Source organism: Quercus robur, chromosome 2 (assembly GCF_932294415.1).
Source record: "Quercus robur chromosome 2, dhQueRobu3.1, whole genome shotgun sequence".
Classification (NCBI taxonomy): Eukaryota; Viridiplantae; Streptophyta; class Magnoliopsida; order Fagales; family Fagaceae; genus Quercus; species Quercus robur.
Window position 1 is genome coordinate 67,930,686 of NC_065535.1, and position 26,405 is coordinate 67,957,090.

At 33.7% G+C, this 26,405-nt stretch overlaps 1 protein-coding gene across 9 annotated transcripts in view; it reads right to left on the bottom strand.

The window, feature by feature from the left end:
• Positions 1 to 23,539, bottom strand: part of LOC126714665 (beta-glucosidase 13-like) — a 41,736-nt gene extending 18,197 nt beyond the window's left edge. For 2 of the 9 annotated variants that reach the window (XM_050414906.1, XM_050414904.1), the window contains exons 1-10: positions 23,110 to 23,449; positions 22,912 to 23,022; positions 20,203 to 20,278; positions 20,032 to 20,109; positions 19,806 to 19,893; positions 19,478 to 19,697; positions 19,190 to 19,305; positions 18,866 to 19,086; positions 18,710 to 18,741; positions 18,506 to 18,611 (exon numbers count right to left, since the gene is read on the bottom strand). In XM_050414906.1, the coding sequence (XP_050270863.1) occupies positions 18,506 to 18,611; positions 18,710 to 18,741; positions 18,866 to 19,086; positions 19,190 to 19,305; positions 19,478 to 19,697; positions 19,806 to 19,893; positions 20,032 to 20,109; positions 20,203 to 20,278; positions 22,912 to 23,022; positions 23,110 to 23,403 (1,342 nt within the window). In that variant the 5' untranslated portion in view covers positions 23,404 to 23,449. Of the gene's footprint in view, positions 1 to 17,649; positions 18,107 to 18,283; positions 18,393 to 18,505; positions 18,612 to 18,709; positions 18,742 to 18,865; positions 19,087 to 19,189; positions 19,306 to 19,477; positions 19,698 to 19,805; positions 19,894 to 20,031; positions 20,110 to 20,202; positions 20,279 to 22,911; positions 23,023 to 23,109 lie in introns of those variants that run through there. The other 7 variants (XR_007651655.1, XM_050414903.1, XM_050414905.1 and 4 more) reach the window with 7 other exon arrangements.
• Positions 23,540 to 26,405: the final 2,866 nt, after the last annotated feature.

The window sequence follows — 26,405 nt, forward strand, 5'->3', positions numbered from 1 at the left end:
ATCCCATCAAGCCTTTCCAGAATGATCTGGAAAGCATCTGGAGGTGTGTCTGCAGAAGTTGAAGCTCTGTGTCTTTTGCCACTTCTCCTAGGTGTTGAAGTTGATGCAAGCCCTGCTGCCTCTGCTTCAGTCTCCATTGGGGCAGCCTCTCCTTCATCACCTTCATCTTCTTCTCCTGGAAGCCTAACACTTATCCTTTTGCAGGTAAGCTTGTTTATTGCAGAGGGTGTAGACATGGGACTGATGTCTTGAGGGATTGGAACACCCTTACTCCTAAAAATCCTCATTAGCAAACTTGGAAAGATCAATTTAGGCCTAGAGGTGGTTCTAGTCTCATCCACAATGGTGTCATAAATGTGGGAACTTATGTCTATGAAGTTCTTTTCTTTGAGATCCATCAGAAAGACTGCTCTAGCACAATTGATTGTAGTCAATTTCTTAATGGGATAGAGGTTAAACATCATAATTATTGTAAGGCACCTCATGTCCACTGGAAAGGCAGTGGTATTCAAACATTTCCCTTCTCTCTGCCCACCTATCCTTTGTTGAATTGTTTCAATAGACACACTCCTATCCTTGTAATTGATAAATTCTTCATCATCCAATCCTTCAAGCCCTAATGCATCATCTATGACATGAGCATCCAAGACAAATTCTTTACCCCTCACCCAGCAACTCAATTCATTATCCTTTATCACAGCATTTGAGTAAAATTCCCTAATTAAGGGTTCACACACAACAGGGAAACCACCCAGAAGCTTTTCCCATCCTCTTCCTTCAAAACAGCTGGGAATAAATGTTTGCCTTAAGTCCTCCAAATCTACAAATCTCTCTTGAATGATTCCTGCATTCAAGAAGTTATCCTTGTATCTCTCAAAGTGGTGAACTGATCTAAACAGTCTGGAATCCATCTTTAATCTTTTGTCAGCCTTCTTTGTAGTAGATTTCTTCTTCTGAGGTGAGGGAGCCATCTGTGAACAATCAGAAAAGGCCACAACAACATAGAGCAATATATGTGCATAACCAGTCAGTACCATGTAATTAACAAAGAGATATCAACCATACAAGTGAACTTTAAAAACTTAAACAACAAGCTACTTAGTTCAAGCATATGGAAAAACCAAGCCTAGGATAGGAAACACATGAACAACATGGTGAAACTATCCTAAAGGCATAATGGAAAAATGATATGACACACAAACAGTATATTGAGCCTAACAGAAGCTTTCCACAGATTAACACACTAATACATGCAAATCTAGCACAGTAAAACTCACAACCTCAAAAAGAACCAATAGAAACAACTCAACAGCTCAAAGTTCAGATTGAAATAAAAGAAACACTTAGCTAAGCACAAGATGAAGAGCAATAAGAGTATGACTATCATTAACACAAACTATAGCAACAGCATCCACAAGCTAAGCAAGAACAGGTAGCAGAAACCGAAACAAAAACCCATTTCAAAAACACAATCATATGCGAAAAATCAAAGGGTAAAAGCACAAAATCAAGTAGAAAAGAGTGTAAAACAGAAAACCCATACCTGTAACTTGACGATTTTGAGCTACAAGAGTGCAACACTAGAGATTGGAAAAGGGAGCACGGAGTGTTTGGGAGGGAGAGAGTTTAGAGAGAAGATGAACAGTCACAAAAATTCGAGGGAAAAACCGAAAAAAGTTTAAAAACTGCTCCTGTTTCTGTAAAACACGCGATTTTCGCGACTGGATTAAGTCGCCACACAGTCGCCAGCTCAAGCCGCCAAAGCACTCAAGAACAAAATTTTGAAAAATTTTTCTAAGTGTTTTTCGCGACTGGAAGGTCTACCCGCGAGTGAGTCGCGAGCTGAGCCGCGAAAATCTCTGAGTGAACCTCGCGACTGGACCTTCCACTCGCGAACAAGTAGCCAAAAATGACCAGCGAAGATGCGACTGAGGCTCGCGACTTGACATACCCGCGACTGAGCCGCCAAAACAGGGCAAAACTGTATTTTTGAAATTTTCAGATTTTTCAAACAAAATACTTTCCAAAAACACCTAAAACACTCAAAAATCTTTTTGTGCTTGAATTAACAAAGATTGAGCATGTGAAAACACATTTTATCAAGTACAATCACACAAATGAATATGGCATTTATTGAACATAAACTTGTGTGTTGTGTGTGGATATCAACAATGAGATAGTCCTTTGTCTAATGTGAAGCTTCAATGATCAATTCAACCAAGGCATACACAATTAGCACTAGATCATGTGACCAATCTCAATTATAGAAATATGAATATATGACTTCCCACACAACTTGATAACATAACTTGGAGTTTTTCATTTGACTCCACTATCAATCATAACATTTGATCTTTTTGATCTTTTGAGGCAATCATCTCTCATTGTGAGAGGGATATATAACAATTCTCTTTGAAAAACAGGCCTTTGGCCTTTTTGAATGAACATTCACTTTTAATATAAGGTCGCTTACCCTTTTTCCTAGTCAAATACTAGAATGTGCGACAGGCTTTTGCAGCTCAATATTTCTTTTCATTTGGAGATTTACATTTGGTGAGCTCTTTTTAGCAAAAAAAAAAAAAAAAAGTGGGAAGATATATAGACACAAGTCTATGCATGTCTCAAGATCAACATAACCATTCACTAATCATTCATGACAAGTTTGAAGATCTATTTACAACAATCACATAGATTTCAAGATTTTTCCCACAGAGATATGAGTGCATGAAAACAAGCAATGCTCGAAAATGCACACAGCCATTAGCACAAAGGTACAAGGCAAAACAAGTTTTGAGACAAAACTCAACACAGTCAATCAAGCTTTTTGATTTTCTCATTTTTATGTGATTTTTGGATTTTTGACACAAGAAACAAAAAGATTGATAAAACAACATTAAAAAAATTCACAAGAGAATAATCAAACAACCAAAATAAAAAAAAACAAGCATACCAAACAAACATAGTCACAAAGCATAGGAAGTATTAATGCATGGACATGTTGTAATGCTTATGCATGAGTACCCCTTTTCACCCACACATCACTTGCGTCTGGGGTGATTTCCTTAAAGGATTGGGTACGGGAGTTAGGACTTTCAAACCTTCGTGAGAAGCTTTCCAAGCAGTTGGTGAATGCACCAATCATCTTCATCACGTTCATCATTCCGGGATCTCCATTTTGATCTCTAGATTGATCACCTGCCCAAGTTCTCCTATCAATTCTGGGTCCTCCTGACCTTTGAGGAGTTGCACTGTTCTTTGCTCTCAGCTTTTGGCAATTTGGTCGAGTGTGCCCTTGAAGTCCGCAATAATGGCACACATACGTTCCTCTAGGACCTCTTTGTGGTCGTGGACGTGACTTGGCACGGGATTCAGACCTGCCCACAGACTGGTTACGATGATTCAGCATCCGTTGGTCCATCACATTCTTCTTCTCCTCCACCTCGAGCTTCACACCAGTAAGGTCAGCTACAACTGGATCTTTGGCCTTTACAAACTTCACTTCTTTAGTGACATTTCCAGTTGAACTACTTCCTCCGGTATATCCCAGTCCGGATTTGTCTGAAAAGCTCTTTTGAGAAGATATAACATCATCTAGCTTCTTGGTGGTGACCCTCTCTATTTTAGCATTTGCTTGCACCACCTCGTTCTCAAGAAATCTCACTTTAGTGTAAGCTTCGGACAGCTCACCATTCAGTGTTTCAATCTCGCATTTGGCCTCCCTATACCGGATTAGGAGACTTTTGTAGTCCTCCTCAGCCTTCTTCATTTTTCTCACAGCAGCCTTGGCTACCCTTGTGTATTCACCCGACTTCTCCAAGAGTGAGTTGTAATTTTCTTGAAGAGTTGCTGTGCTTTCTTCTTCTTCAGTTTCTGATTCTTCAACAATTCCTAGTGAGTCATCATCACTATGTTCTCCAAGGTCTTGAACAAGCAAATTCAACTCATCCGAAGACTCAACATGAGCAATAGTCATGAAAGCTGAATAGTTCCCTTCTCCATCACAGCTCTCTTCAGATTCTGAGTCAGACGAATCTGAGTCACTCAAGGTCGTGGCATACACCTTGCCTTTCGATTTCAAATAATTCGGACATTCCTTCTTAAAGTGTCCATGCCCGTTGCATTCAAAACAAGTGACACCTTGTGTGGATTGGGATTCTTTTCCATCTTTCTTTTTGAAATCCCTCTTCTCCCTTCCAGAATTTTGGAATTTTCTCTTATCATCAAATTTTCCATTATTTTTGAATTTCAAAAACTTTCTGAAATTTTTAACAAGATAGGCTACATCTTTGTCAACCACATCTTCTCCCGATGAGCCTTGATCTTCCACCTTCTCATTAATGGTCTTTAGAGCAAGGGATTTACTCTTCCGTTGATTTGGCAGCGACATCTCATAAGTCTGCAGAGAACCTACCAGCTCCTGTACCTTGATGTCGTCAAGATCCTTGCTCTCTTCAATGGCTGTCACTTTAGCACGAAAACTTTCCGGCAGTGATCGAAGGATCTTCCTTACAATCCTTGAGTCCTCCGTTTTCTCCCCCAAGTTAAACTTACTGACAACCACCTCATTTAGCTTCCCATAGAAAGAGTCAAAAGACTCATCCTCACTCATTTTAAGCTCCTCAAACCGAGTGGTCAGCATTTGTAACTTGGTGTCTTTCACTTTCTTCGTGCCTTCATAAGTTGTTTCCAGAATCTCCCATGCATCTTTGGCAATGGTAATGTGAGAAATCCTGTGAAATTCATCTGGAGACACACCACAGAAAATAGCATTTAGTGCTTTACTGTTAGCATTAGATGCAACAAGTGCTGCCTTATCCCATGTGGATTTGGCTGCCTCAGGTTTGGTCCAACCAATCTCAACAGCATCCCACACGTATTCATCAATAGAACACAAAAAGGCTCTCATACGAACCTTCCAAAACACATAATTACTTCCATCAAAATATGGAGGTGCATTAAGGGATTGAGACCTATCCATCTCAAAAGGGAGTCAAGGATCACACAAATGGTAATGAAACCAAACAGCAGTGTACCCGCTCTAATACCAATTGAAAGTTCAAAAACGTGTACCAATACACTTTTGAACGTTTAGACCCCCAAAAATTAACTTAACCAACACAAGCAATATGTTAAACAACAAGTGTGCGGAAACTTAACATATGCTATAATGTGAAATAGGATAAAAACTATTTAAGCCATAACATAATAAAATCACAGCAGATAATATAAAGGCAGAGATAGAGAGGAAGGAAGATGCAAACACAAAGATAACACCCGATGTGTTATCGAAGAGGAAACCGAAGACCTCGGCGAAAAACCTCTCCGCCGCCCTCCAAGCGGTAATCAATCCACTAGAAAATACAGTTGGAATACAAGGACAGCAATAGACCCTCCAAGCCTAATCTACCCAGTGCACCTAAGCCCTCCAAGCTTCTTGCTCCAACGAGGTTGCGCCGAACCTTTTTCTTTTCTAGCTTCCCGGATTCCGCTACTACACCGTAGCATCAACCAATGAAGATTGGCTCCTTCCTAACTGCTTCCCAGAACTCCAAACGACTGTCTCACAGAGATGATAATGGTGAGAACCAGGTTTGGTATAATGCCTCTCAAGGTTTTGACAATGGAGAGGAAGAGAGTGAGGGATTTTGATGAGACTCTAAGGTAGGGATTGTGTGTGAAACAATCTTGTTTTTCTTTAGGATTTCTCTCTCAAAATTCTCTCTGGAAGCTCTCTTTCAATCGTGGGTTAAAGGGGTATTTATACTGGAGTGAAGAGGAATGTGAAACATCAGGTTTTTCCAAAACAGGGGTGGCTCGCGGCTTGACCTCGCGGCTTGACTAAGTCGCGAGATCCAGTCGCGAGTTAACCGTATGGCCAGTTGTCCTGTTTTGTCCTGTAGTGCTCCAGCTAGCATGACTGTTCATCTTCCAGCATGCTTGGCACGTGTGCAGCTTCTGGCGACTTGCAGCCGCGAGTCCACCCGCGAGTCCCAGCCGCGACACTCTGTTTTCTTGCACACTCTTGAGCAAACTTCACTCTATCTCACTCACTACCCTTACAACAAACCCACCTAAATACAGGGTTACTAAATGCTGAAATACAAGCAAATTTGGCACGGAATAAAGCCAATTAGATGGTTGAATAAATTCAACCTTACATATTTGATAAAATACTTTTCTTGATTGTCAAATTTATTATTTTGACAAAATTTTTGCGGAGAGAAATCTCAACAATTGGTACGGGTTTCTTTCGGAGGATCTAATGAAAGGAGAAAATGCCAGCAACTCAGGTTTCACATGCATTCTCAAAAAATCTCAACAATTTCAACTATGAACTATTCTTGCCCGAATTTATTATCCATGGATATCCATACCCTACCCAAAACCCATTTAATTTTTTCTTTTTAAAATCCAAAAACATTTTAACTTAAATACTCTACCTTTTTCAAACAGACCAAAAAAAAAAAAAAAAAAAAAAAAACCTTAAAAACTAACCACAAGCGACTTCAGCACGTGCGCGTCTTGGTAGAGCTTGACTGACCTGCCTTTCCAAACTGGGAAGTAGGAGTTTCGGACTCCGAAATGGTCCGGATTGGTTGTGATGCCGCACCAGTATATCAGATTGTCCTCGCATTTCATGAAACTAATTTCGAGTATGCATCCAGTTTCGGAGGCTTGCCGAGTGAGTTTAGTATCGGCAGCCATTCACTGATGGTTTCGCCGAAGAGGATCAGGCGAGTGGAGACAGTGGCAACGCCGATTAAATCAGTGCTAAACACGTCATTGTGTTTGACGTAGAATTCAACTTCAGAGGTCCGGTGTGCAAGGGGGATCTTGAAGCGCTTGTTCCACACGAGGCTTTAGGAGTTGGAGATCGCGTGCGGGCCACGGTGGTGCCGGCAAGATAGAGAGAAAGTTCAGATCCTCTCAGCAAGGCTTAGAGAGAGATTTTGAGGTTGAGAGAGTTGATTCGAAGATGGAGAAGACCACCATAGTGGTGGTGCTAGTGATCGGAGTGATGAGTTCAAGGTATTGGGCCATGGAGGCTTGGGTGAGAGAAATAGAGAGAGTGATGGTGAGGATGGAAGCTCAGGTGAGAGAGAGAGTCCGTTTAGGTTCTACCCATGAAGAACCGGGTATTACCCAAAACATTTGGATCGAATAGGGTAGGATATCCATTACCCAATGGGTATGGCCATCCCTAACTGTGGTGGTCGTGCGTGAAGTCATACTAGAAGGAAATGATTTGTGAGAAGTTACGTGCCGAGAAAGTATGGCCCCATCGAAAAGCTCTTTACTTGCTCAAGCAGTACATGGAGGATAATATGCTAATTCACATATATCAAATACAAATATAACAAAGTAGGCATGGCTCACAGTGTCACACATTAGAGTGGTGCTCATGAGGTACCAATTCAGCAACTCATCTTGTTTCATTTCAAATTAATGGGAAAAAAAAATTGTTAAAATTTTAGTGTTTGAATTAGAGACTTAAATTTCGGCTCTTACCTCTCACCTTACAAGAACTTTGTACTTGTGAAATGACTATTATATCAAGTGTGTGCGGTGTTGATTATGGTTATAGTGTTAATATATCTTACTCTATTTGACAAAATTTAATGTATTGTCCTACTACGTAGTTGATAAAAGCTCTATTGTGGGAAAATATTTACTTAGAGTAGGGTCCATTTGGTTGAAATGGTGGAAAATTAGAAGGGTAGAAAAAAGAGGAAGGGATAGAAAAATGAGAGGTTGGAAAATATTTAGTTTTCTATTATATGTGCTTGGTTGGAAGGATGCGAAAGTGGAAAGATGAAAAACTTATTTGTTTGGTTAAGAAGAAAAATAAGATGATAGAAATGAAGTTGGTATAAATCAGTGGCGAAGTCAAGATTTTAGTCTAGAGGGGGCAAATTAAAAGACAATATTAAAAATGAAATTAATCTAAAAATATTAATCAACAATAATAACAAAATAAATAAACAATTGTAAGCAAATATGAATATATTTCATATTATTAAAATAAATAAACAAAAATAATCAATTCATAGCTACTAAAAAATTTACAAACTGATGGAGTAAAAATGTGATTAGTGTTACTTAAAAAATATAATGAATAAATGTTTAAAATTATTTTTTGTGATTGGCGACATGCCAATTTATAAGACATAAGCAATAAAATTTGTAGTATCTCTAGCATCATTCAAGGATAAAATGCTGTGAAAAGTATTATAAATAGTGAAAATGGTGTAAATAATAATATTAAATAAAAAATAAAAAATAGTGAAATAGGGGCAACATGTAGGACAAGACAAAAGCTATTTGTAAGAATAGTGAAATTGGCGAAAGCGTACATGGTTTGGCGTTTGAGAACATTTTTTCCTTTCTTTTTCCTATGTGTTAGAGTCACTTTCAACCAAGTAGAAGTCATTTTTTTTTCCTCCATATCAATAAGTAATTACTTTAGACTACATATGCTAGAAAATTATAGGAGGAGTCACGGGGGGGTGGGAGGTGCCCCCCTTATCCCCTCTGGCTCCATCCCTGGTATAAATAGAGAGTTATGTCTCTATTAAATAAAACAAAAAATAACACATTTTTTTATTAAAAAATTGTGTATAAATGGTACTTCATTTATACTTTTTTTTTTTTTTTAGTAAAAGACAGGAAGTTCAAGAACCAAAATTTATTTGTCAAAAAAAAAAAAAAAAAAACTAGCTAACTGTTTGAGAAAAGAAAGGACAAGCGCATAATAAAAGAAAAGAAAAAAGAAAAAGAAAAAATAAACCGAAGAGAGGATAAGCACAAAAGAAAAAGGAAAAAAAAAAATTTTTGAAGATAAGCACAAATGAAAAAAAGAAGCCGAATGAATATATAAAAAGACAAAAAAAATATTTATTAAAAATAAAGACAAAAGAAGCAGAGTATAAAAGGACAGTTAGCCTAGACAACTATTCTTTCCTATTTTTTGCCTTTAAGCAGATAAAATATTGTAAGATGAGCTGGATTTTGTCACATAGGTGCAGTTTGGATAGCCCGTCTGCGTTTTCTTTGCGCGTTTCCTTCTTTTTTTTTTCTTTTTTTTTTTCTCCCCAGCAGCATCTATTGACCCGGTCAGTTATGAACAGTGCATTTGTGCACTGTTCACGGGTCCCACAAACTCCACTTTTTATCAAATTTTTCATTAAAAATGGGTCCCACAACACTATTCACACATTTAAAAATTATTTTGCTACAGTGTTTTCAGTTTCAGTTTTCAGTTTCAGCAAAAATAAGCTCAATCCAAACGGACCCATAGAGTGCTGGCCTACCTCCTCCTGAGAAACTACACCCTGTTTCGGGTGTATGTTTCCTCCATCTCACAAGCTGGTGGGACCCACAGCTGGTAGGTCCCACCAGCTGTGAGACAGAAGAAACATACACCCGAAACAGGGTGTAGTTTCTCCCTTCTCCTAGGCGTTGTCAGAATATACTCAAAAAAAGTTGAATACCTGTTTGATGACTGCCACAAGGTGCTAATAAAAATCAATGACTTTGTGGTTAGTATGTGGAAAATTTTTGTGCACCATATTTCTCTATTACGCTACCGGAAAGGTTTGAACTCGATGCTTTTGATCTAGAGATCATTGAAGATGTTAGTGGGTAAGCTATCTGGTTTAAAAATTGAGTGGCTGAGGTACGATTCCCTGCCCCTTGGGCCTTAGGCCAATTGGTTTGAATTGGTCCCCCATTTTCCACCCCAGCTCCTCATATAAATGATTATGGCTATGGTCTAAATATTTTGCTCCATCAGTCAATTCAATATCTTGCGACTGGTATTTGGTAAAAACTCGGTGTAGAAAATGTTTCTAGAAGTCACACTATGTTCATGTCCCACATATGTTGTCATGCTCACATTTGTTTCCATTTTTTTTCTTCCCCTATGACCATGAGTAACATTTTTCCCTAGGGTATACGAATAAGTGACATCAGGTTGCTTCTTCTTCCATTCTCACTTGAAATCTCTCTATGCTCAATTTCTCTTGCAATGCAATGGAATTTTGATCTTGTTAGGTTCTAAAGACTTAGGTATTTATGTATTTAGAACTCTAATGTGTATTGTTGGCAAACCATGATCAAAATAATGTGTTTAGAAGTGTTTTAATCTTGCTCAAAGTTGTATATTTTATGTAAAGTTGGAATCGAGCTAATGCAAAAAGTATTATGCATTTCGGCTTGGCTTGATCAATCGAAGCTTAGGCTCGATTGATCGATCGAATCTTAGGCAGAATGTTTTTTTTACAGATTTCCAACTCAGCCCTAGTTGTTTAAAATGTTTTAAGGTTTTCTAATTTGTCCTTAGTATAAAAAGCAAACTCTAGCCACATTTTAGTGTTGCTCATATTGCTGTTTGTGTAAATCTCTTGTGAGATCTAGAGGAGCTCTCCTTTACATAAATTTAGGGTTTTCAAGGAGAAGATTTTATCTACACCTTGATAATCAACTCGGTTGCTGCCATTGAAGTTTAAAGAAAACACAAGCGGATGTGCTTGTATCTGGTGGTGAATCCAAGAAAGAAGGAGCCCGTGAATTTAGAGCTTGCACGTGGTCATGTTAGTAAGTTCTACTGGTTGGTAGCAATAAGAAGTCAAGCATGGGAGCTTGTAAGTCTTATTGTATGAATTTCGATTCTTTCAAGATAGTAGATTCAAGTTTACCTTGAGGATAGCTAGGTCAAATCCTCCCTAGGTTTTTACCGGTTTAGTTTCTTGGGTGATCATATCTTGTGTTATTTATCTTTCCGCTGCATTGCATGATATGATCTTTGTGATTATGATAACCTAGATTTGTTAAATTGGACTAAGTAACAACTTGGTTAATTACCTAAGTTAAATCAATTGTGTTTTAAGGGGTCTAAAAACTATCAGATCTTGTTTTCAATGACCATGCCAGAACTATGACAAGCATGGATTATTTTCATAGATGTTCAGGAATTGCTAGTAAAAGTACAACAAGACCTTAGGCAGTGAAGATGGCCAACAAGAGTGATGAATACACATTATCTTATCATTATTATTAAGAGAACTAGACTATGTAGTTGCAACTCAAACCATGGTGCTTGGAATACTCCCAAGCGAAAAAGGTTCTTTATTCGGCTTGGAAGTTGTCACACAAGTAATTATTTTGCAATTGATATATGGGCCAATCCATGTTATCGTGAAGCCAAGGACTTTTTAAGCCACTTGCGGTCTTCTTGGGTTTTCTGTTCAAGTTATTAAGGTAACCTGTGTAATTAAGCCCGAACCTCACTTTGTAGAGTGAAGACTCTTTTCCCATTTCCATTTAGTCTATTACATAGAGAAGATTTTAATTTCTCTTATTTGTGATTAGTTGGAGTGGTAGAAAAGTAGAGGGATGAAAAACTTTTTTGTCTAGTTGAAAAGAAAAATGGGAGGATAAAAAATGGAGTTTGTAAAAATTTACACTTATTTTACTATATAATATATATTTTTTGAGATAACATTAATTTTTTTAATATTTATAAAATAGATACACATAATTTATTATGAACTTTCTGGATAAACAAAAAAAATAAACAACACAATGAAGAAGAAAAAAGAGATAAGTATATAATCTCTGTATATTAAGACAATTCAGAAAAAATTAGTTATGCCTTTAAAAAATGTCAAAAATACTCCTAATCTAATTAGATAATTTTTATTCTTTAAAAATAAAAAATAGGGTTAAAATTGTAATTCAACGAAATTCAAAAATAAAAAAACTACCAAAGAAATTTTTTTTCTTAAAAATTAGCACACTCTTTATTTAAACATATTTCACGCACGTTTAATATATTTTTTCTAAAAACTAGCACACACTAAACTCAAGAGTTTATTCCATTTCAAATCCTAAATTTTAGTTTTTTAAAAATCTCTTCTTGTGTAATCTCACTAATAGATAAATTCAAATTGAAAAATTACATTAAACTCAATAACAAAAAAGAGTTTCATCACATGTGCAAAGCGCACGTGATAAGGCTAGTATCAATTAAGTAATTAACCACAAGGTCCACAACTATATCCCAAAAAAATGAAACATATCCATCAATTAAAAATAAACAGAAGAAAAACAAGGCATCCAAATTCAGTAAGAACTAAGAACGAGGAAAAAAAAAAAGAAAAAAGAAAGAAAGAAAGAAAGAAAGATAGAAGCAAAGAAAGGCAGCAGAACGACTAAAAAAAGAACCAAGCTTAGGCGTAAAAAAGAAGAAGTCAGAAATGAAGAAAGGATTAAAAAGGAAGCAGGAGTGGAGGAAGAAAAAAAAAAAAAAAAAGGATGAACGAACAAAGCAGGCAAAAAACAATTCAAGGGTCAAATAGTCTTTCATAATCTTGTTAAGTTTTTTCTCCATTTTGGAGAGAATGTGATTTGGTAGTCTCATAAAGAAAATAGCTGGGCTCTACTAATTTTCTCTCCCTTCTCCTCTCCTATCCATGTTCTGTAATATTTTTTTATTTTTTATTTTTTTATTTTTTTATTATTATTTTTTTCTATCTTCCCCGTTCCACCTCCAACCAAAGGCAGCCTTAAAGCCGTACCCCTTTACGTTTGTCCCATTCCTGCACTCAAAGAATAATCTTCATGACACTTAATAGAGTAAACTTACCGGTCTTATTTAAGCATAATAGTGGTGTCATTAAATGGTCGTTGTTAAAAGCATAATAGTAGCACTTTGAACTTATTTCATGGCTTCTGAAACAGCAAAAAGATGCTTAAAAATATGCTGAATTCATGCATCATCTTCTATTAGTGTGTAATCTTGTGTATATGCACAAGTACAATTAAAAATAATTACGATTATATGATTCAAATTAAACATTTTTTTGAGAAAATATTCAAATTATACATGATATTAGCTTACATTTTTTTAAACCATACATTTCTAAAATATTTAATGGTTTATCATTATATATATATGATTTAAAATTTAATTAGTTTTATGCTCTTTGATTTGTGCACCCAATAATTCACTTGTCACAAAAATTTAAAACTTAGATGGACATGTGATGGAAAATTAGACTCCAATTGCAATCCAATTTAGAATCTAATTGGATTTCTACTCTTCAATTTTTACACTCAATAATTAACTAGGAAAAAAATTAAAAATTAAATGGGACACGTGACGCAAAATTAAGAATCCAATTAAAATTTAATTAGATTGCAATCTCTGTTGGGACCATGAACGGAGAGAGACTTTGACCTGGGAGTAATGGCCACTTGCCACCCCACAATTTTTTAAATAAAAATATTAGTAAGTATATAGATACCAATTTTAGTAATTTTGCTTTGTAAAATAACACTTTTTCCCCTTTAACAATATCATTAACTCTTTTAAGAGTAATGTTAAAGCCATAAACTTTTCTACAAAATTTTACAAACGGCTAAAGTAGTAAATTCTTATTGGTTTGCATTTGGGTTCACCACTTACATCAATTTTTTACTTACTATTAACTACTCACCATATTAGCAATTTGTAAAAAAATTGTAACTCTAGCATTTTCTTCCTTTTAAAGGCCATAAAAAAATTGAAACAAAAAATACAAGCCCTAAAAAATTAGCCCAATAACAAAAGTTACCAATAATAAAGCTAAAAAAAAATAAAAAAATAAAAACTTAATCAACCAATTTTACCCAAAACAAACAACTTGCCCCTATAAAAAAATTGTAAACAAAATAATTTTGTCCTTACTTAACAGAAGTCGCACACATAAAAAAAAAACTAATAAATAATAAATATATTAAAAAAAAAAAAAAAAAAAAAAACCCTTACCAGTTAAGCAATAGAGCTGGAGGCTAGAGTCGTTACTTGCAGCTAGCAACAAAGTCGCCCCCTAACTTCAAGTTCTAGTTTTGTCCCTGATTGAGACAATATCGTCTTGTTTTCTGGATATCATGCATGTTTCAAGGCATATATATAAATATATATATATATATATATATATATATATATATATATATATATATATATCTTGATCATATCTATAATTAAAAAAAAAAAAAAAAAAATTGTAATGGGTTGTTTTTATCATGATGATGTCTTGAAGTCATTGTCTCATTTTTTTTTTTTTTTTTTTTTTTTTTTGATAAGAGAAGTCATTGTCTCATTGATCAATGTTTAAAATATAAGAGTTAAACAAAATAATATTACTGGATCGCCAATGAGTTCCTCATTTCTATCAAGTATCAACTGTGACAAACAAACAAAAAGGAAAGATGTGTTACATAATTCTAGCTATAAAAAATTAGATATATCCCAAAATCAAATTCAACTGCATGCTAAAAAAAGTTGTTTTGCAAAAGTATAACATAAAGTTTCCCTTCCATCAGAAACCGTGTAATTGGATGTATAAATAATTGTTTTTTATTTTTGTTTTTTTTATTTTATTTTTTATATACAAGATACAACACTATTTATATAATTTAAAGTTTTGTTTATTCATTGCCAATCCAAGGGGGGAGAAATCGGTTTATTCCACGTCAATAAAAGCAAACCAATTAATACAAAAATATGACATAGGTTCAAAATTTCATGCGAAAAAGATGTTAATTTGAATTCGGTGGATTGCTTTTATTGATTTGGAGCAGTGCATTTACTTCTATTTTTGACTTAGCATTTTTTTATGCTCATTTTCTCTTGCGGTGCAATTGAATTTTGATCTTGTGTTCAATGTGATAGTTTTGTGGAAGCAATGTAAAATAAAAGTTTATATTTTCATTCAAAGTTTGTTGTACTACACAACCATAGATTTTGAATAGAAGCCAAAGGTCTTGTAGTTGAATTGGCACCTCCCTATATATAAAGTACTTGAGGGTCTAAGGGGTAAAGGATTCGAACTGCGGGATTAGCAGTATATTGTAATTATTTTTCAAAAAAAAAAAAAAAATTTTTTGAATAGAACAAAATTGCATCCCTCTCTTAGCAACCCAATCGTGTTGCCTCTTAAGATATTCATGTCTCTCTCTCTCTCTTGGTTATCAAATGACTGCAGTATCACTTAATAGTTTTGATGAAAAAAGTATTTTGTATCAAATAATACCACGTCATCTATATCAAAATCCAATAAACGAGAGACATGTGTATAAAAATAACTACCCACTAACAAATGTTTTTCATTTGTTAGTGGGGTAATTATTTTTTGCTGACATGTCTTATACTTATTAGATTTTGATACTGTTGACATGATATCATTTAATACCAAATACCTTCTCTGCCAACTCCTTATGTGAAATTTTTTTTTTTTTTAAGGACTTTTGTAAAACCCAAGAGAGAGATAGGACATGGGATCCTAATCTTCAGTTGTAGGATCAATCAATAACTTTTTGAATGTTATTGATTTAGCTTGAAACTCTTTCAAAAAATTTCCTTATTTTTCTCAACCATATCAAAAAAATATTTGAATTTCTACGTATTGCAATGATGTCCATCAACACATTGCAATTGACCCTTGAAGATTAAAGAATTACATATGAGGTCCCGTTACTTAAAATTTTATATAATATTTGTCCTTCCACCACACTATATTTCCATAAGCCACTAGGACTGTATTAATATAACTATCATGTCCCTAACTTATGTAACTCTTAATTTCTTGATTTCATAGTTTCTATTGGATTTCAAAATATCTTTGAAAAACTCTTTAAATATATATACAAATATTATATATATGAAAAACACTTTTGAAAAAAAGTCATTGGCTAGTTTTGTTCTGAGTCCAACTTCAATATGAAAATCAACTAAATATATTATCTTCTTTAGAGACTAGTGGATTTATTGTTGAGTATTTGCTTATTTTGCTCATTGCACACATAACCCAACGTATCTGTATATAGCATTTAAAAAAGCATCACAAGTGACATCGTCAAAGCTATGTGCATAATAAATAAATATACACAAACCTCTTATGTTTGAGAGCAATATGAAAATTGTGATGGAACAACCTTTTAACTAACAGTGATCATGCCATAAGATGTTCTTGATCAGATCTAGTTCAATGTATGTACTTGATACTGTTAGGGTTATATTTTCTATATAATTGGCTAATCCTTTAACAAAACGCACTTTACTTATGATTTGGTAGATCTAACTTGGGTTTAATGTATCAAGAAATATGTTGTTCAAACATATCAAGTGGTTTTATTAAAGACATGAAGATAGATCCAAGAAACAAGTGAAGAAAAGTTGGTTAATTAAGTCTCGACAAAAGCTCAACATATAATGCTATCGAGGATTAATGAAAAGGCTTGACATAAGCTTGACACAAGCTTGATCTATCGAGATCTACGATTTTAGAATTTCCAGATCTGAAATTCGGTCCATGATGACTTGTTTAATTACAGTTTCTTTTCTCATAACCCTAGTCATATATAAGGCTTATTTTAAAAGTCATCAAGTATGGAAAATAGTTACTTAGAACTCATATACTCTGTGTGAAGCTACTATGTTTATACGCCTTAGGATTTTGTAATCAAGTACTTCCTGATCTTCATCATTTTATGAAGTGAAGAACTTTGCAGCCAATAACAATCATTCAAGTTGTTGGAGTTAGTCATGTACTAGGATCTGTGCAAAGAAGTTAGTCACAGATTAGAGATTTGTGCAATAAAGAAAAGAAGATTATTACAATATCAAGTTCAATTGGGTATTAGAGCGAAGGTTCAACTGTAGGTTGGTATTTCAGGATAGGTTAGGATAGTGGTAAGATTCCTCATATTTGTAACCGCTTAATTATGGATTAGTAGAATTTTGGGAGTGGTGACCTTAAATTCACTTGGTGAGGTTTTTGTCATACTAGGGGTTTTCCTCATTTGTCAACAAATTATCGTGTCAATTTAATTTCTGCTGCATTTAGTTTATTTGGCGATTTGTTGGTACCTCAATGATTTGCATGTAATTTGACTTAATTAATCAACTTAGGTAATTGAATTAATTAATCAAAGTCAATTTATCTTAACCCAACAGATACAGTACACCCCTTGTTTGCTCAAAGCCTTTCCTTTCCAATCTCAAATTTGTTTTCTTCCTCTCCCTCCAAATACTCCAAAAATCTCTTTCTCTTTCTTTATCCATTTTTCCTTAAATATCAGTATCACCTTGCATATTCCTCCCCCTTCACTTTCTCTCTCTCTTTTGGACTTTACGTAACAAAATATCTTCTCTCTCACTTTTGCTTCTACATTCAGATTTTTTTTTTTTTAAATTATTTCTCTTTATTATTCCCAGACTCTTCACTTTGCTTCATTTTTAGACTCTTATTGTAGTTCTCACACCTCCGTCTGTACAACTAAAGTGTAAGATCTACTAAGCTCACTTCAATAAATATATATATATATATATATATATATATATTAGCACAATAATTGTAAGCTTCAATGGTGATATTCAATTAATATCCACACCCTAAAACAATTTTATAATTTATGAAAAATCATTACTTCATGTTTATGGTTCCTTTAACCATTAACATGATTTTTCTATAGAGGTGACATCACTTGCCACATTTAAACAACAAAAAATACCCATAGTAATTATGCACGTGAAAATGTAATTTATAATCAAATAAAAATGCATAATATTATTTTTGAGGGCACATAATTATAACACAATGACCATGCCAAAACCATGAAGAAGCATGGATTATTTTCATAGCTATTCAGGAATTGCAAGTGGAAGTACAATACTAAGTACAATACGCAATGAAGAAGATGACCAACAAGACTGAATCCACATTATTACAAAACATAAATTCAAAGAGAACTAGTCTTTGTTTTAGCCGCATCTAAAACCACAGTGCTTGGAATACTCCAAAATCAATAAGGTTCAAATTTATTCTACTAAGAAAGTTGGAACAAATTGTCACATTGGTCTGCAACTCTGCATATATATGATATATCGGCTAATTAGCTAGCCAAGAAGACCTTGAGCCATTTCGCAGACTTCTTGAGGGTTCTGTCCAAGTTGTTGAGGTAATCAGTGTAAGCAAGCCCGTACCGCACTGTGTAGCCTGACCCCATTTCCAAGCAGTCCATTAAAGCCCACATGAAGTATCCATTTACGTCTGCTCCCTGCCTGCACTCAAACAATAAACAATCTTTATGACTTTGTTTGTTGGGACAAACTTTGTAATTTTATGGTCTTATTTATGCACAATATTAATGCCATCAAAATAATAAGTGATAATTAATTAGTTGCGATTGGTGGATTATAGAGCGGAACAAAATTAGTAGGTAGCACTCAAGAACATACTTCATGGCTTCTGAAATGGCATAAAGATGGGCAAGAATATGCTGAATCCGAACATCATCTTGTAATGCAGTATCTATTGCAATAGTATCATCTCGTTTCTCCGGATATCCTGTTCCAAGGCATATACAATCATATCAAGATAAAAAATATATATAATTTTGTGATGTCTTTTTTTGCTTGATGAATATGAAAAAGAGGAAGTATTTTAATTAAATTACTAACCATTCTCAGTAATAAAGAACTTAGGATTGCTGTACGTATTTGAAATATAAACCAATGCATCGGTTAACCCTTTTGGATAGATATAAATTTCAGTGCTGCCTGGTGTCTGGGTTAACAATGAAATATAATATTCTTAGTCGATGTCTTAAAGTCATTGGGTTTAATCAATGTGTAAACGAAAGATTTAAAACAAAACAATCTTACCGCTGCACCAATGTATACCCCATCATTCTCAGCTGTGACAAATGCAACAAACAAGAAAGATGGATTACATATTCCTAACTATCAAAACCAGATTTAGGCTAAATTCAACTGCATGCTAAATTAAGCTATTTTACAAATGAAACCACAAAAGTTTACCAGAGACTGTAGCAAACTGATAGTCAGAATAGGCAGAAAAGGTTGCATCTTTATCAAATGTTACGGCAGTTGCGTATCTAGATGTATAATAATTGATACCAATAAAGTCGAAGGATCCTTTAATTAAAGTCTTCTCGTCATCTGTGAATTCTGGAAGTCCATCCCTTACCAAAGCCTTCATGATGAATGGGTAATCTCCAAACACTAATGGTTCCAAAAACCTGTTCATACAATAGAAAAAATGAAAATGAAATTAGACATAATTTTTTAGTCAAAAGGATTTGATAATGTATGTGTTTTATTGACAATGAAAAATTTTCTAACCATCCAACCAAGAAGTCAAATGCTCTTCGGGCTGCATCTTGATCCTGAATTGTATCTGAAGCAGGCAAAAACCATTCTGTCACTAGCGAAAGGCCGATTTGTCCCGCTTGGGTTGACTATTAACAAAAAAAAAAAAAAAAGGTTATATAAATAATGTTATATAGAAATGAAAAATGCAAACTAGTTATTCTAAAGCAAAATGAGTGTCAGCTTATGATTGGCTTGGTGGAAAATGCTGCAAAACGTAAAAAAGAAGAAGAAGAAGATGGTGATTTAATTAGATTTCACCTGGTATGTGTCTCTGTAGAGTTTTACAGCTGTGGCATGGGCTAATATAATGTGATGGGCACAAAGGAATGGATCTGTTGCAGCATTTTGGAGTGGGTTGGTTGTATCGACTGTATAACCGTACGGTGCCCAGACTTGTGGCTCATTGATAGTAGTCCAGTGCTTCACTCGGTCACCAAAATATTGGAAACAAACATTGGCATAGGCTTTAAAATCATCCCTATCAATGGTAAGGTGGCAACCAACTACATTGATTAATATCTCAAGAAACTCTGATAGTTACAGTGATTAAAATAAGACATCGAATACTGGAAGAACTTGAACCTACACAATCTGGCTACTCCAGAAGCCATTGTATTTGTCTCCCAGTGCTTGAGGTAAATCGAAGTGGAACAGTGTCACAAATGGGGTTATCCCTACATGGGAAATTCAAAGTCTAGCTCATTTTTTGAGTAGTTGAAAAGAAAACTGGTTTGATCTTTAGGAACAAAAACTTATTGTTCCTTCATCATGAATTAAGCACAAGTAGGGCTGAAAAGTAAATTGATTCATACCATTTTTGATAAGTTCATTTATAAGATTGTTGTAGAAATTGATTCCCTCTTGGTTTATTCCACCATCTACGGTCCCATCTGCAAGTTGATTATGAAAAAGTACATAAATTTCATATTTTCCGAAATAGTTGGCTTGTTTGAGGTTGGGTTGTTTAGAAGAAAAAAAAATACCAGGTAGAATTCTTGACCAGGAAATAGAGAATCTGTAAGTGTCTGCCCCCATATCTACCAGCGCTTGCACGTCATCCTGTGTTACGAGCCTGTCAGAAAACGAAAGAAAGAAAAAAGCACTATCTTTTTTTTTTTAGTTACAAATTTGTGACAAGAAGGAAGTTGTATTTATTTGGCGAAAATATTGACCTGTTGCATGAAGTTTGTATTTTATCCATAAACTTTAAAATGTTAATTTTCAATTTTTAAACTATTCCTTCTCAATTTTTTTTTTTTTAATTTATTGAAAACATTACACTTTCTTTTAAGATTATTATTATTTTTTCACTAGCTTGAGGTCAAAAATATATGAACAAAAAAATGATTTTTCTTTCAACAACTTAGGAATGAAATAAGATTATTTTTTTAAAGTTTTAAGACCAGAAGGTGTATCCTTATTAACAATTTAGAGAAGCAAAGGAACGTTTTTTAAGGGTTTGGGATGAATATTGAAATTCATGCAACTTTTAGGTCTAAGAATAATACTTTAACCCTTTTTTAAATTCCTTTTGATATAGTGTTGTGTTACAAACTTATTTTCCAAAATATAATCCTAGAAATATTACAAATTTTACTATATAACTTTTACAAACTAATGTGACATCAATCACAAAAATATAACTCAAACATTAATTTCTTTTTATCAAGATTTCAAATATTCATTTATAATATTGTTGGAAACCACCAATCACATTTATTATCATATCAATATATATATAAGTTAAGTAGTAATTCGTAATATCTTTAACATTTTCCTTTATGAATTTAGATTGCAACAAAAACTTTGATCCATGAAGAAGGGGGAAAAAGAGAGACAATTTTCCCGTGCAGTTATTATTATTATTATGTTTTTATTGTTTCTAAAGCTTTATTATTATTAAAAAGCAGATCAACAATCCTACCAATGCATAAGGATATTTTCCTAATTTGAGATTCATGATTCAATTAGGTATTTTCCTTTAAAGATTTTAGGGAAAATTACTTTATATCCACCTGAGTTCACTTCAGTTAGTCTTTTGTAATCCACATTTGTTAAAAACAAGAGTAAATATGTATTGCTAAGCTCATTTTATGTCTCTCTCCTCTCAAAACATAACAAATATAAATAAAAGAAGAGAAATAAAGATAAAAATGCTAATGTTATAAAAACATTTAGGGGTAATTATACCCTCTTCACTTGAGGTTTGCAAGAATAACACTTCACGCCAACATTGAAGGAAAAAAACACTCACCTCTATTGAGTTTTGAAAAAATTAACACTCATCACCCTTCATTTATATTAGTAACGAAATATTTTAAATTTTTCTCTTTATAAAAGTTTAACCATGATTAGTAAAAATATAATTGATAAATTTAAAATAAAAATGCCAAATTTATCAAGTACTAAAACACTTGTAACAATAAATCTCTCCATAACCCATTTATAAATAGAAAAAAGAGAGTAAGAAACAAGCTTAATATTTTAAAATGCACTTTAATTAAAATTTTAAAGCAACCCTCAAAAGCCAAGCTCACCCTCCAAGGCCACAACCCACAGACCCATTAACCCACTCGTTTCTTCTCTAGATTGAGTCCCAGATACTTGATGTTTTGTGGATTTGATTCAAGTGTCTTGCTACTGTGGTTGGTATTGTTGGCTGGCTGGGTTTGAAGTTGTAAGGTTGTAGACGGAGGAGATGAGATTTGGAGTGGCTCAACTGTGAACCCTGTGAAAGAGAGGACTGTTTGTTTCTCGATCGGGAAGATGTGGGGTTTATTTATGGGTGAGATTTTTATAGGTTACACAAAATAAACATAGGAACCAAAATAGTGTAGATGATTAGTCCATGTTGAGCTACAAATTGAAGATCGGTCATCATGAATTGTTCCTGCCAGCTTGGTCATCATGGTTTGTTGTTGATTAGATGACCGTGGGTTGCTAGGATTTTTGTCTGCGTGTTCATGTCTTCTTGAGGCAAACAAGCAGTGGAGAATTTAGATCTATTCAGGTAATGTGATATTAATTAAATACACAATTACATTTATAATATCAATTTGAATTATGTAATAGGCCCATTTAAATAAAGATAATATATATATATATATATATATTTTCCATTGACTGACACTGTCATTCCTGTATTTATAAAAGATAAAAAGTCACTATCCTTTTTTTAGGATAAATAATAGATTCACATTTTCATTTCATCCACTAAAAAAAATTTTTTAGGTACTCTAAGAACAATGAACCGTGATACGTAAAAGAAATGTGATGAACAATACTATTGAGTTCTCAATAACTTTCTAGAATTGAGAAAACTTTATTGGATACTTCAAAAATTAACAATGATATATAAAATAAATGTGATGGAAAATGTTATTGAATACCTAATAACTTTCTAAAAAATGAGAGAAATTTATTAAATACTTCAAAAGTAATAAGCAGTGATATTTAAAAGAAATGTGATGGACAATTACCCAACAACTTCCTAGAAATGAGGTCAAACTTATGAAATGTATATGCACATGAGTTGTGTACTGTATATGCACGTGAGTTGTGTGCTCTATATATTGCTTTCTGTACTTCCATCCCGTGTAGAAATACCGTTTTTTTTAATAAAAAAAAAAAATCTTTTGTAGAATTGGTTTTATATCATTTATTGAGAACTATGTAGCAATATTCATGTATACTTTGTAACGATTGTATGAATCAACTGCATAGTCCGTGATTCCATCATCATCTTGGATATAACTATCCCAGGTCGCTGGTCCTCTCCCTCCTTCATCACCTTTTCCTTCTGTCTGTACCATTTCATTACATGTCAGTTATATATGCAAAACACATATTCTATATAAATGAATGTATGCGTGTTTATAAGAGAGAGAGACCTGAAAAGCAGAAGTGGAGCAACCAAACTTGAACTCAGTAGGGAAGTCTTTTCTTGTTATTTTGCTGGCTGCAGCTATTGCATCCGCGATTGGGTCTGTGCTGGTAGTTGCATCAGTAACTGAAGCTGGTGGAACAGAACCTTTCCAACATCTAATGGTAAGCCTCAAACTCTTGTTCTCATTTCTCAGAGATGGGACTCTCCGACTTGCTCCAAAAATGGTAGTTTCTGATTTCTTCAACGAACCCAAACCAGCCATCGATGGCCTCATTGGCAATGCAAGGTTAAATGCCATGTTGTGAGAGAGAGAGAGAGAGAGAGGAATTTGGTGCTTAGGGATCTATAGCTCTGGACTATTTATAGATTTGACGTGATGAAACAGTATCGGAAATTTGATCGAGGACTTTGGTGCATCTCCAACAAACACCCTAAAACCAAAATTCTCTCTAAAACCATTTCATTTCATGGCGAACCAAAATGGAAAAGGTTGACCTTTCAAAATAAAAAAAGAAAAGAAAAGGTTAACATTACACCGTATGTGTCAACTAGTACCATGCACGTGTTTTTTTTTTTTTTTCATTTTTTGGTAGAAAGGAGGATAACATTAACAACTAACCAAACTCCAAAAAGGAGTTAACATGACGATCATGCAAGGTACGAACAGAATCTAAACTAATTAAGAAGTAAAACAACATTCGAGGGGACTCAATAAAGATAGTAAAATCCTGGGAGAAAAGGGCTCTCCTTTTAGCTTGTCCATTAGCACACTTATTAGCTTTTTGATAGCAATGTTGAACTCTAACTAGAAGGATTTCCTTCAGTCATTCTCTGCGTTAGTCACAATAACATCGATACCATTCGGGTTCCCAACCTCCTTCTCCACAAGATCAACAACCATCTTCGCATCTAACTCACGTGTTATATTTGTTGCCTGCATGTTACATGACTCCTTTTAAGTTTTCGTTTGGTAATGACTTTTAGTTGGCTTACTTTTACCACTACTGTGGGTCCTTAGCTTGTTTTTGTCAGAAATCACTACTTTGCAACTCCTATCTTCAAGATTTTTGCTTACTTTTTTTTTTTTTTTTTTTTATAGGTCCATTTTATCCTCTCTTTCTTTTCTTTTCTTTTTACAGTAATTTCAGGAAGATAATAATAAATTTATTTTATATAGTTTATAGCTTTTATTTATAACATTTTTAGTAAAAAACTAAATAAATTGTTCTCAAATGGACACTTAAGCATTTTGCATGTAAGAGTAGGCAAATGCAAGTGTAAGTGAATATAAAGCAAGAGTCAAATAGTGACAAATAATGTGTATATATAGTAAAGTATATGTAATATTTTTAGCATCAATAAAATTTTTTTATGAAAAACTCTTTTTTTGTATCATACTTGAGCGTGATGAGATTTATTATAGAGTATTTGATAAAATACTTTTCTTGATTGTCAAATTTATTATTTGACAAAATTTTTGCGGAGAGAAATCTCAACAATTGGTATGAGTTTCTTCCAGAGGATCTAATGAAAGGAGAAAATGCTAGCAATTCAGGTTTCGCATGCATTCTGAAAAAATCTCAACAATTTCAACTATGAATTGTGGTGGTCGTGCATGAAGTCATACTAGAAGGAAATGATTTGTGAGAAGTTACATGCCAAGAAAGCATGGCCCCATCAAAAAGCTCTTTACTTGCTCAAACAGTACATGGAGGATAATATGCTAATTCACATATATCAAATACAAATATAACAAAGTAGGCATGGCTCACAGTGTCATACATTAGAGTGGTGCTCACGAGGTACCAATTCAGCAATTTATCCTGTTTCATTTCAAATTAATGGCAAAAAATTGTTAAAATTTTAGTGTTTGAATTAAAGACTTAAATTTCGGCTCTTGCCTCTCACCTCACAACCTCACAAGAACTTTATATTTGTGAAACGACCATTATACCAAGTGTGTGCAGTGTTGATTATGGTTATAGTGTTAATATCTTACTCTATTTGACAAAATTTAGTGTATTTTCCTAGTACGTAGTTGATAAAAGCTCTGTTGTGGGAAAATATTTACTCCGAGTAGCGTCCATTTGGTTGGAATGGTGGAAAATTAAAAGGATAGAAAAAAGGGGAAGGGATATAAAAATGAGAAGATGGAAAATATTTAGTTTTCTATTATATGTGCTTGGTTGGAAGGATGAGAAAGTGGAAATATGAAAAACTTATTTGTTTGGTTAAGAAGAAAAATGAGATGATAGAAAATGAAATTGGTATAAATCAGTGACAGAGTCAAGATTTTAGTCTAGAGGGGGCAAAATTAAATGACAATATTAAAAGTGAAATTAATCTAAAAATATTAATCAACAATAATAACAAAATAAATAAACAATTGTAAGCAAATATGAATATATTTCATATTATTAAAATAAATAAACAAAAATAACCAATTCATAGTTACTAAAAAATTTACAAACTGATGGAGTAAAAATGTGATTAGTGTTACTTAAAAAATATAATGAATAAATGTTTGAAATTATTTTTTGTGGATTGGTGACATGCCAATTTGTAAGACATAAATAGTAAAATTTGTAATATCTCTAGCATCATTCAAGGATAAAATGCTGTGAAAAGTATCATAAATAGTGAAAATGGTGTAAATAATGATATAAAATAAAAAATAAAAAATAGTGAAATAGGTGCAACACGTAGGACAAGACAAAAGCTACTTGTAAAAATAGTGAAATTGGTGAAAAGCTTACATGGTTTTGCATTTGATAACTTTTTTTTCTTTTCTTTTTCCTATGTGACAGAGTCACTTTCAACCAGGTAGAAGTCATTTTTTTCATATTTTTTTTCCTCCATATCATTAAGTAATTACTTTAGACTACATATGCTAGAAAATTTTAGGCAAGTGCCCCCCCCCTCGCCCCCCTCTGGCTCCGCCCCTACTATAAGTAGAGAATTATGTCTCTATTAAATAAAACAAAAGGTAGCACATTTTTTTATTAAAAAATTGTGTATGAATGGTACTTCATTTATATACATTTATATATATATATATATATATATATATAAAAGACAGGAAGTTCAAGAACCCAAAATTTATTTGTCAAAAAAAGAAAAAAGAAGCTAGCTAACTGTTTGAGAAAAGAAAGGACAAGCACATAATAAAAGAAAAGAAAAAAGAAAAAGAAAAAATAAACCGAAGAGAGGATAGGCACAAAAGAAAAAAAGAAATCGAATGAATATATAAAAAGACAAAAAAATATTTATTTAAAAAAAAAAAAAAAAAGACAAAAGAAG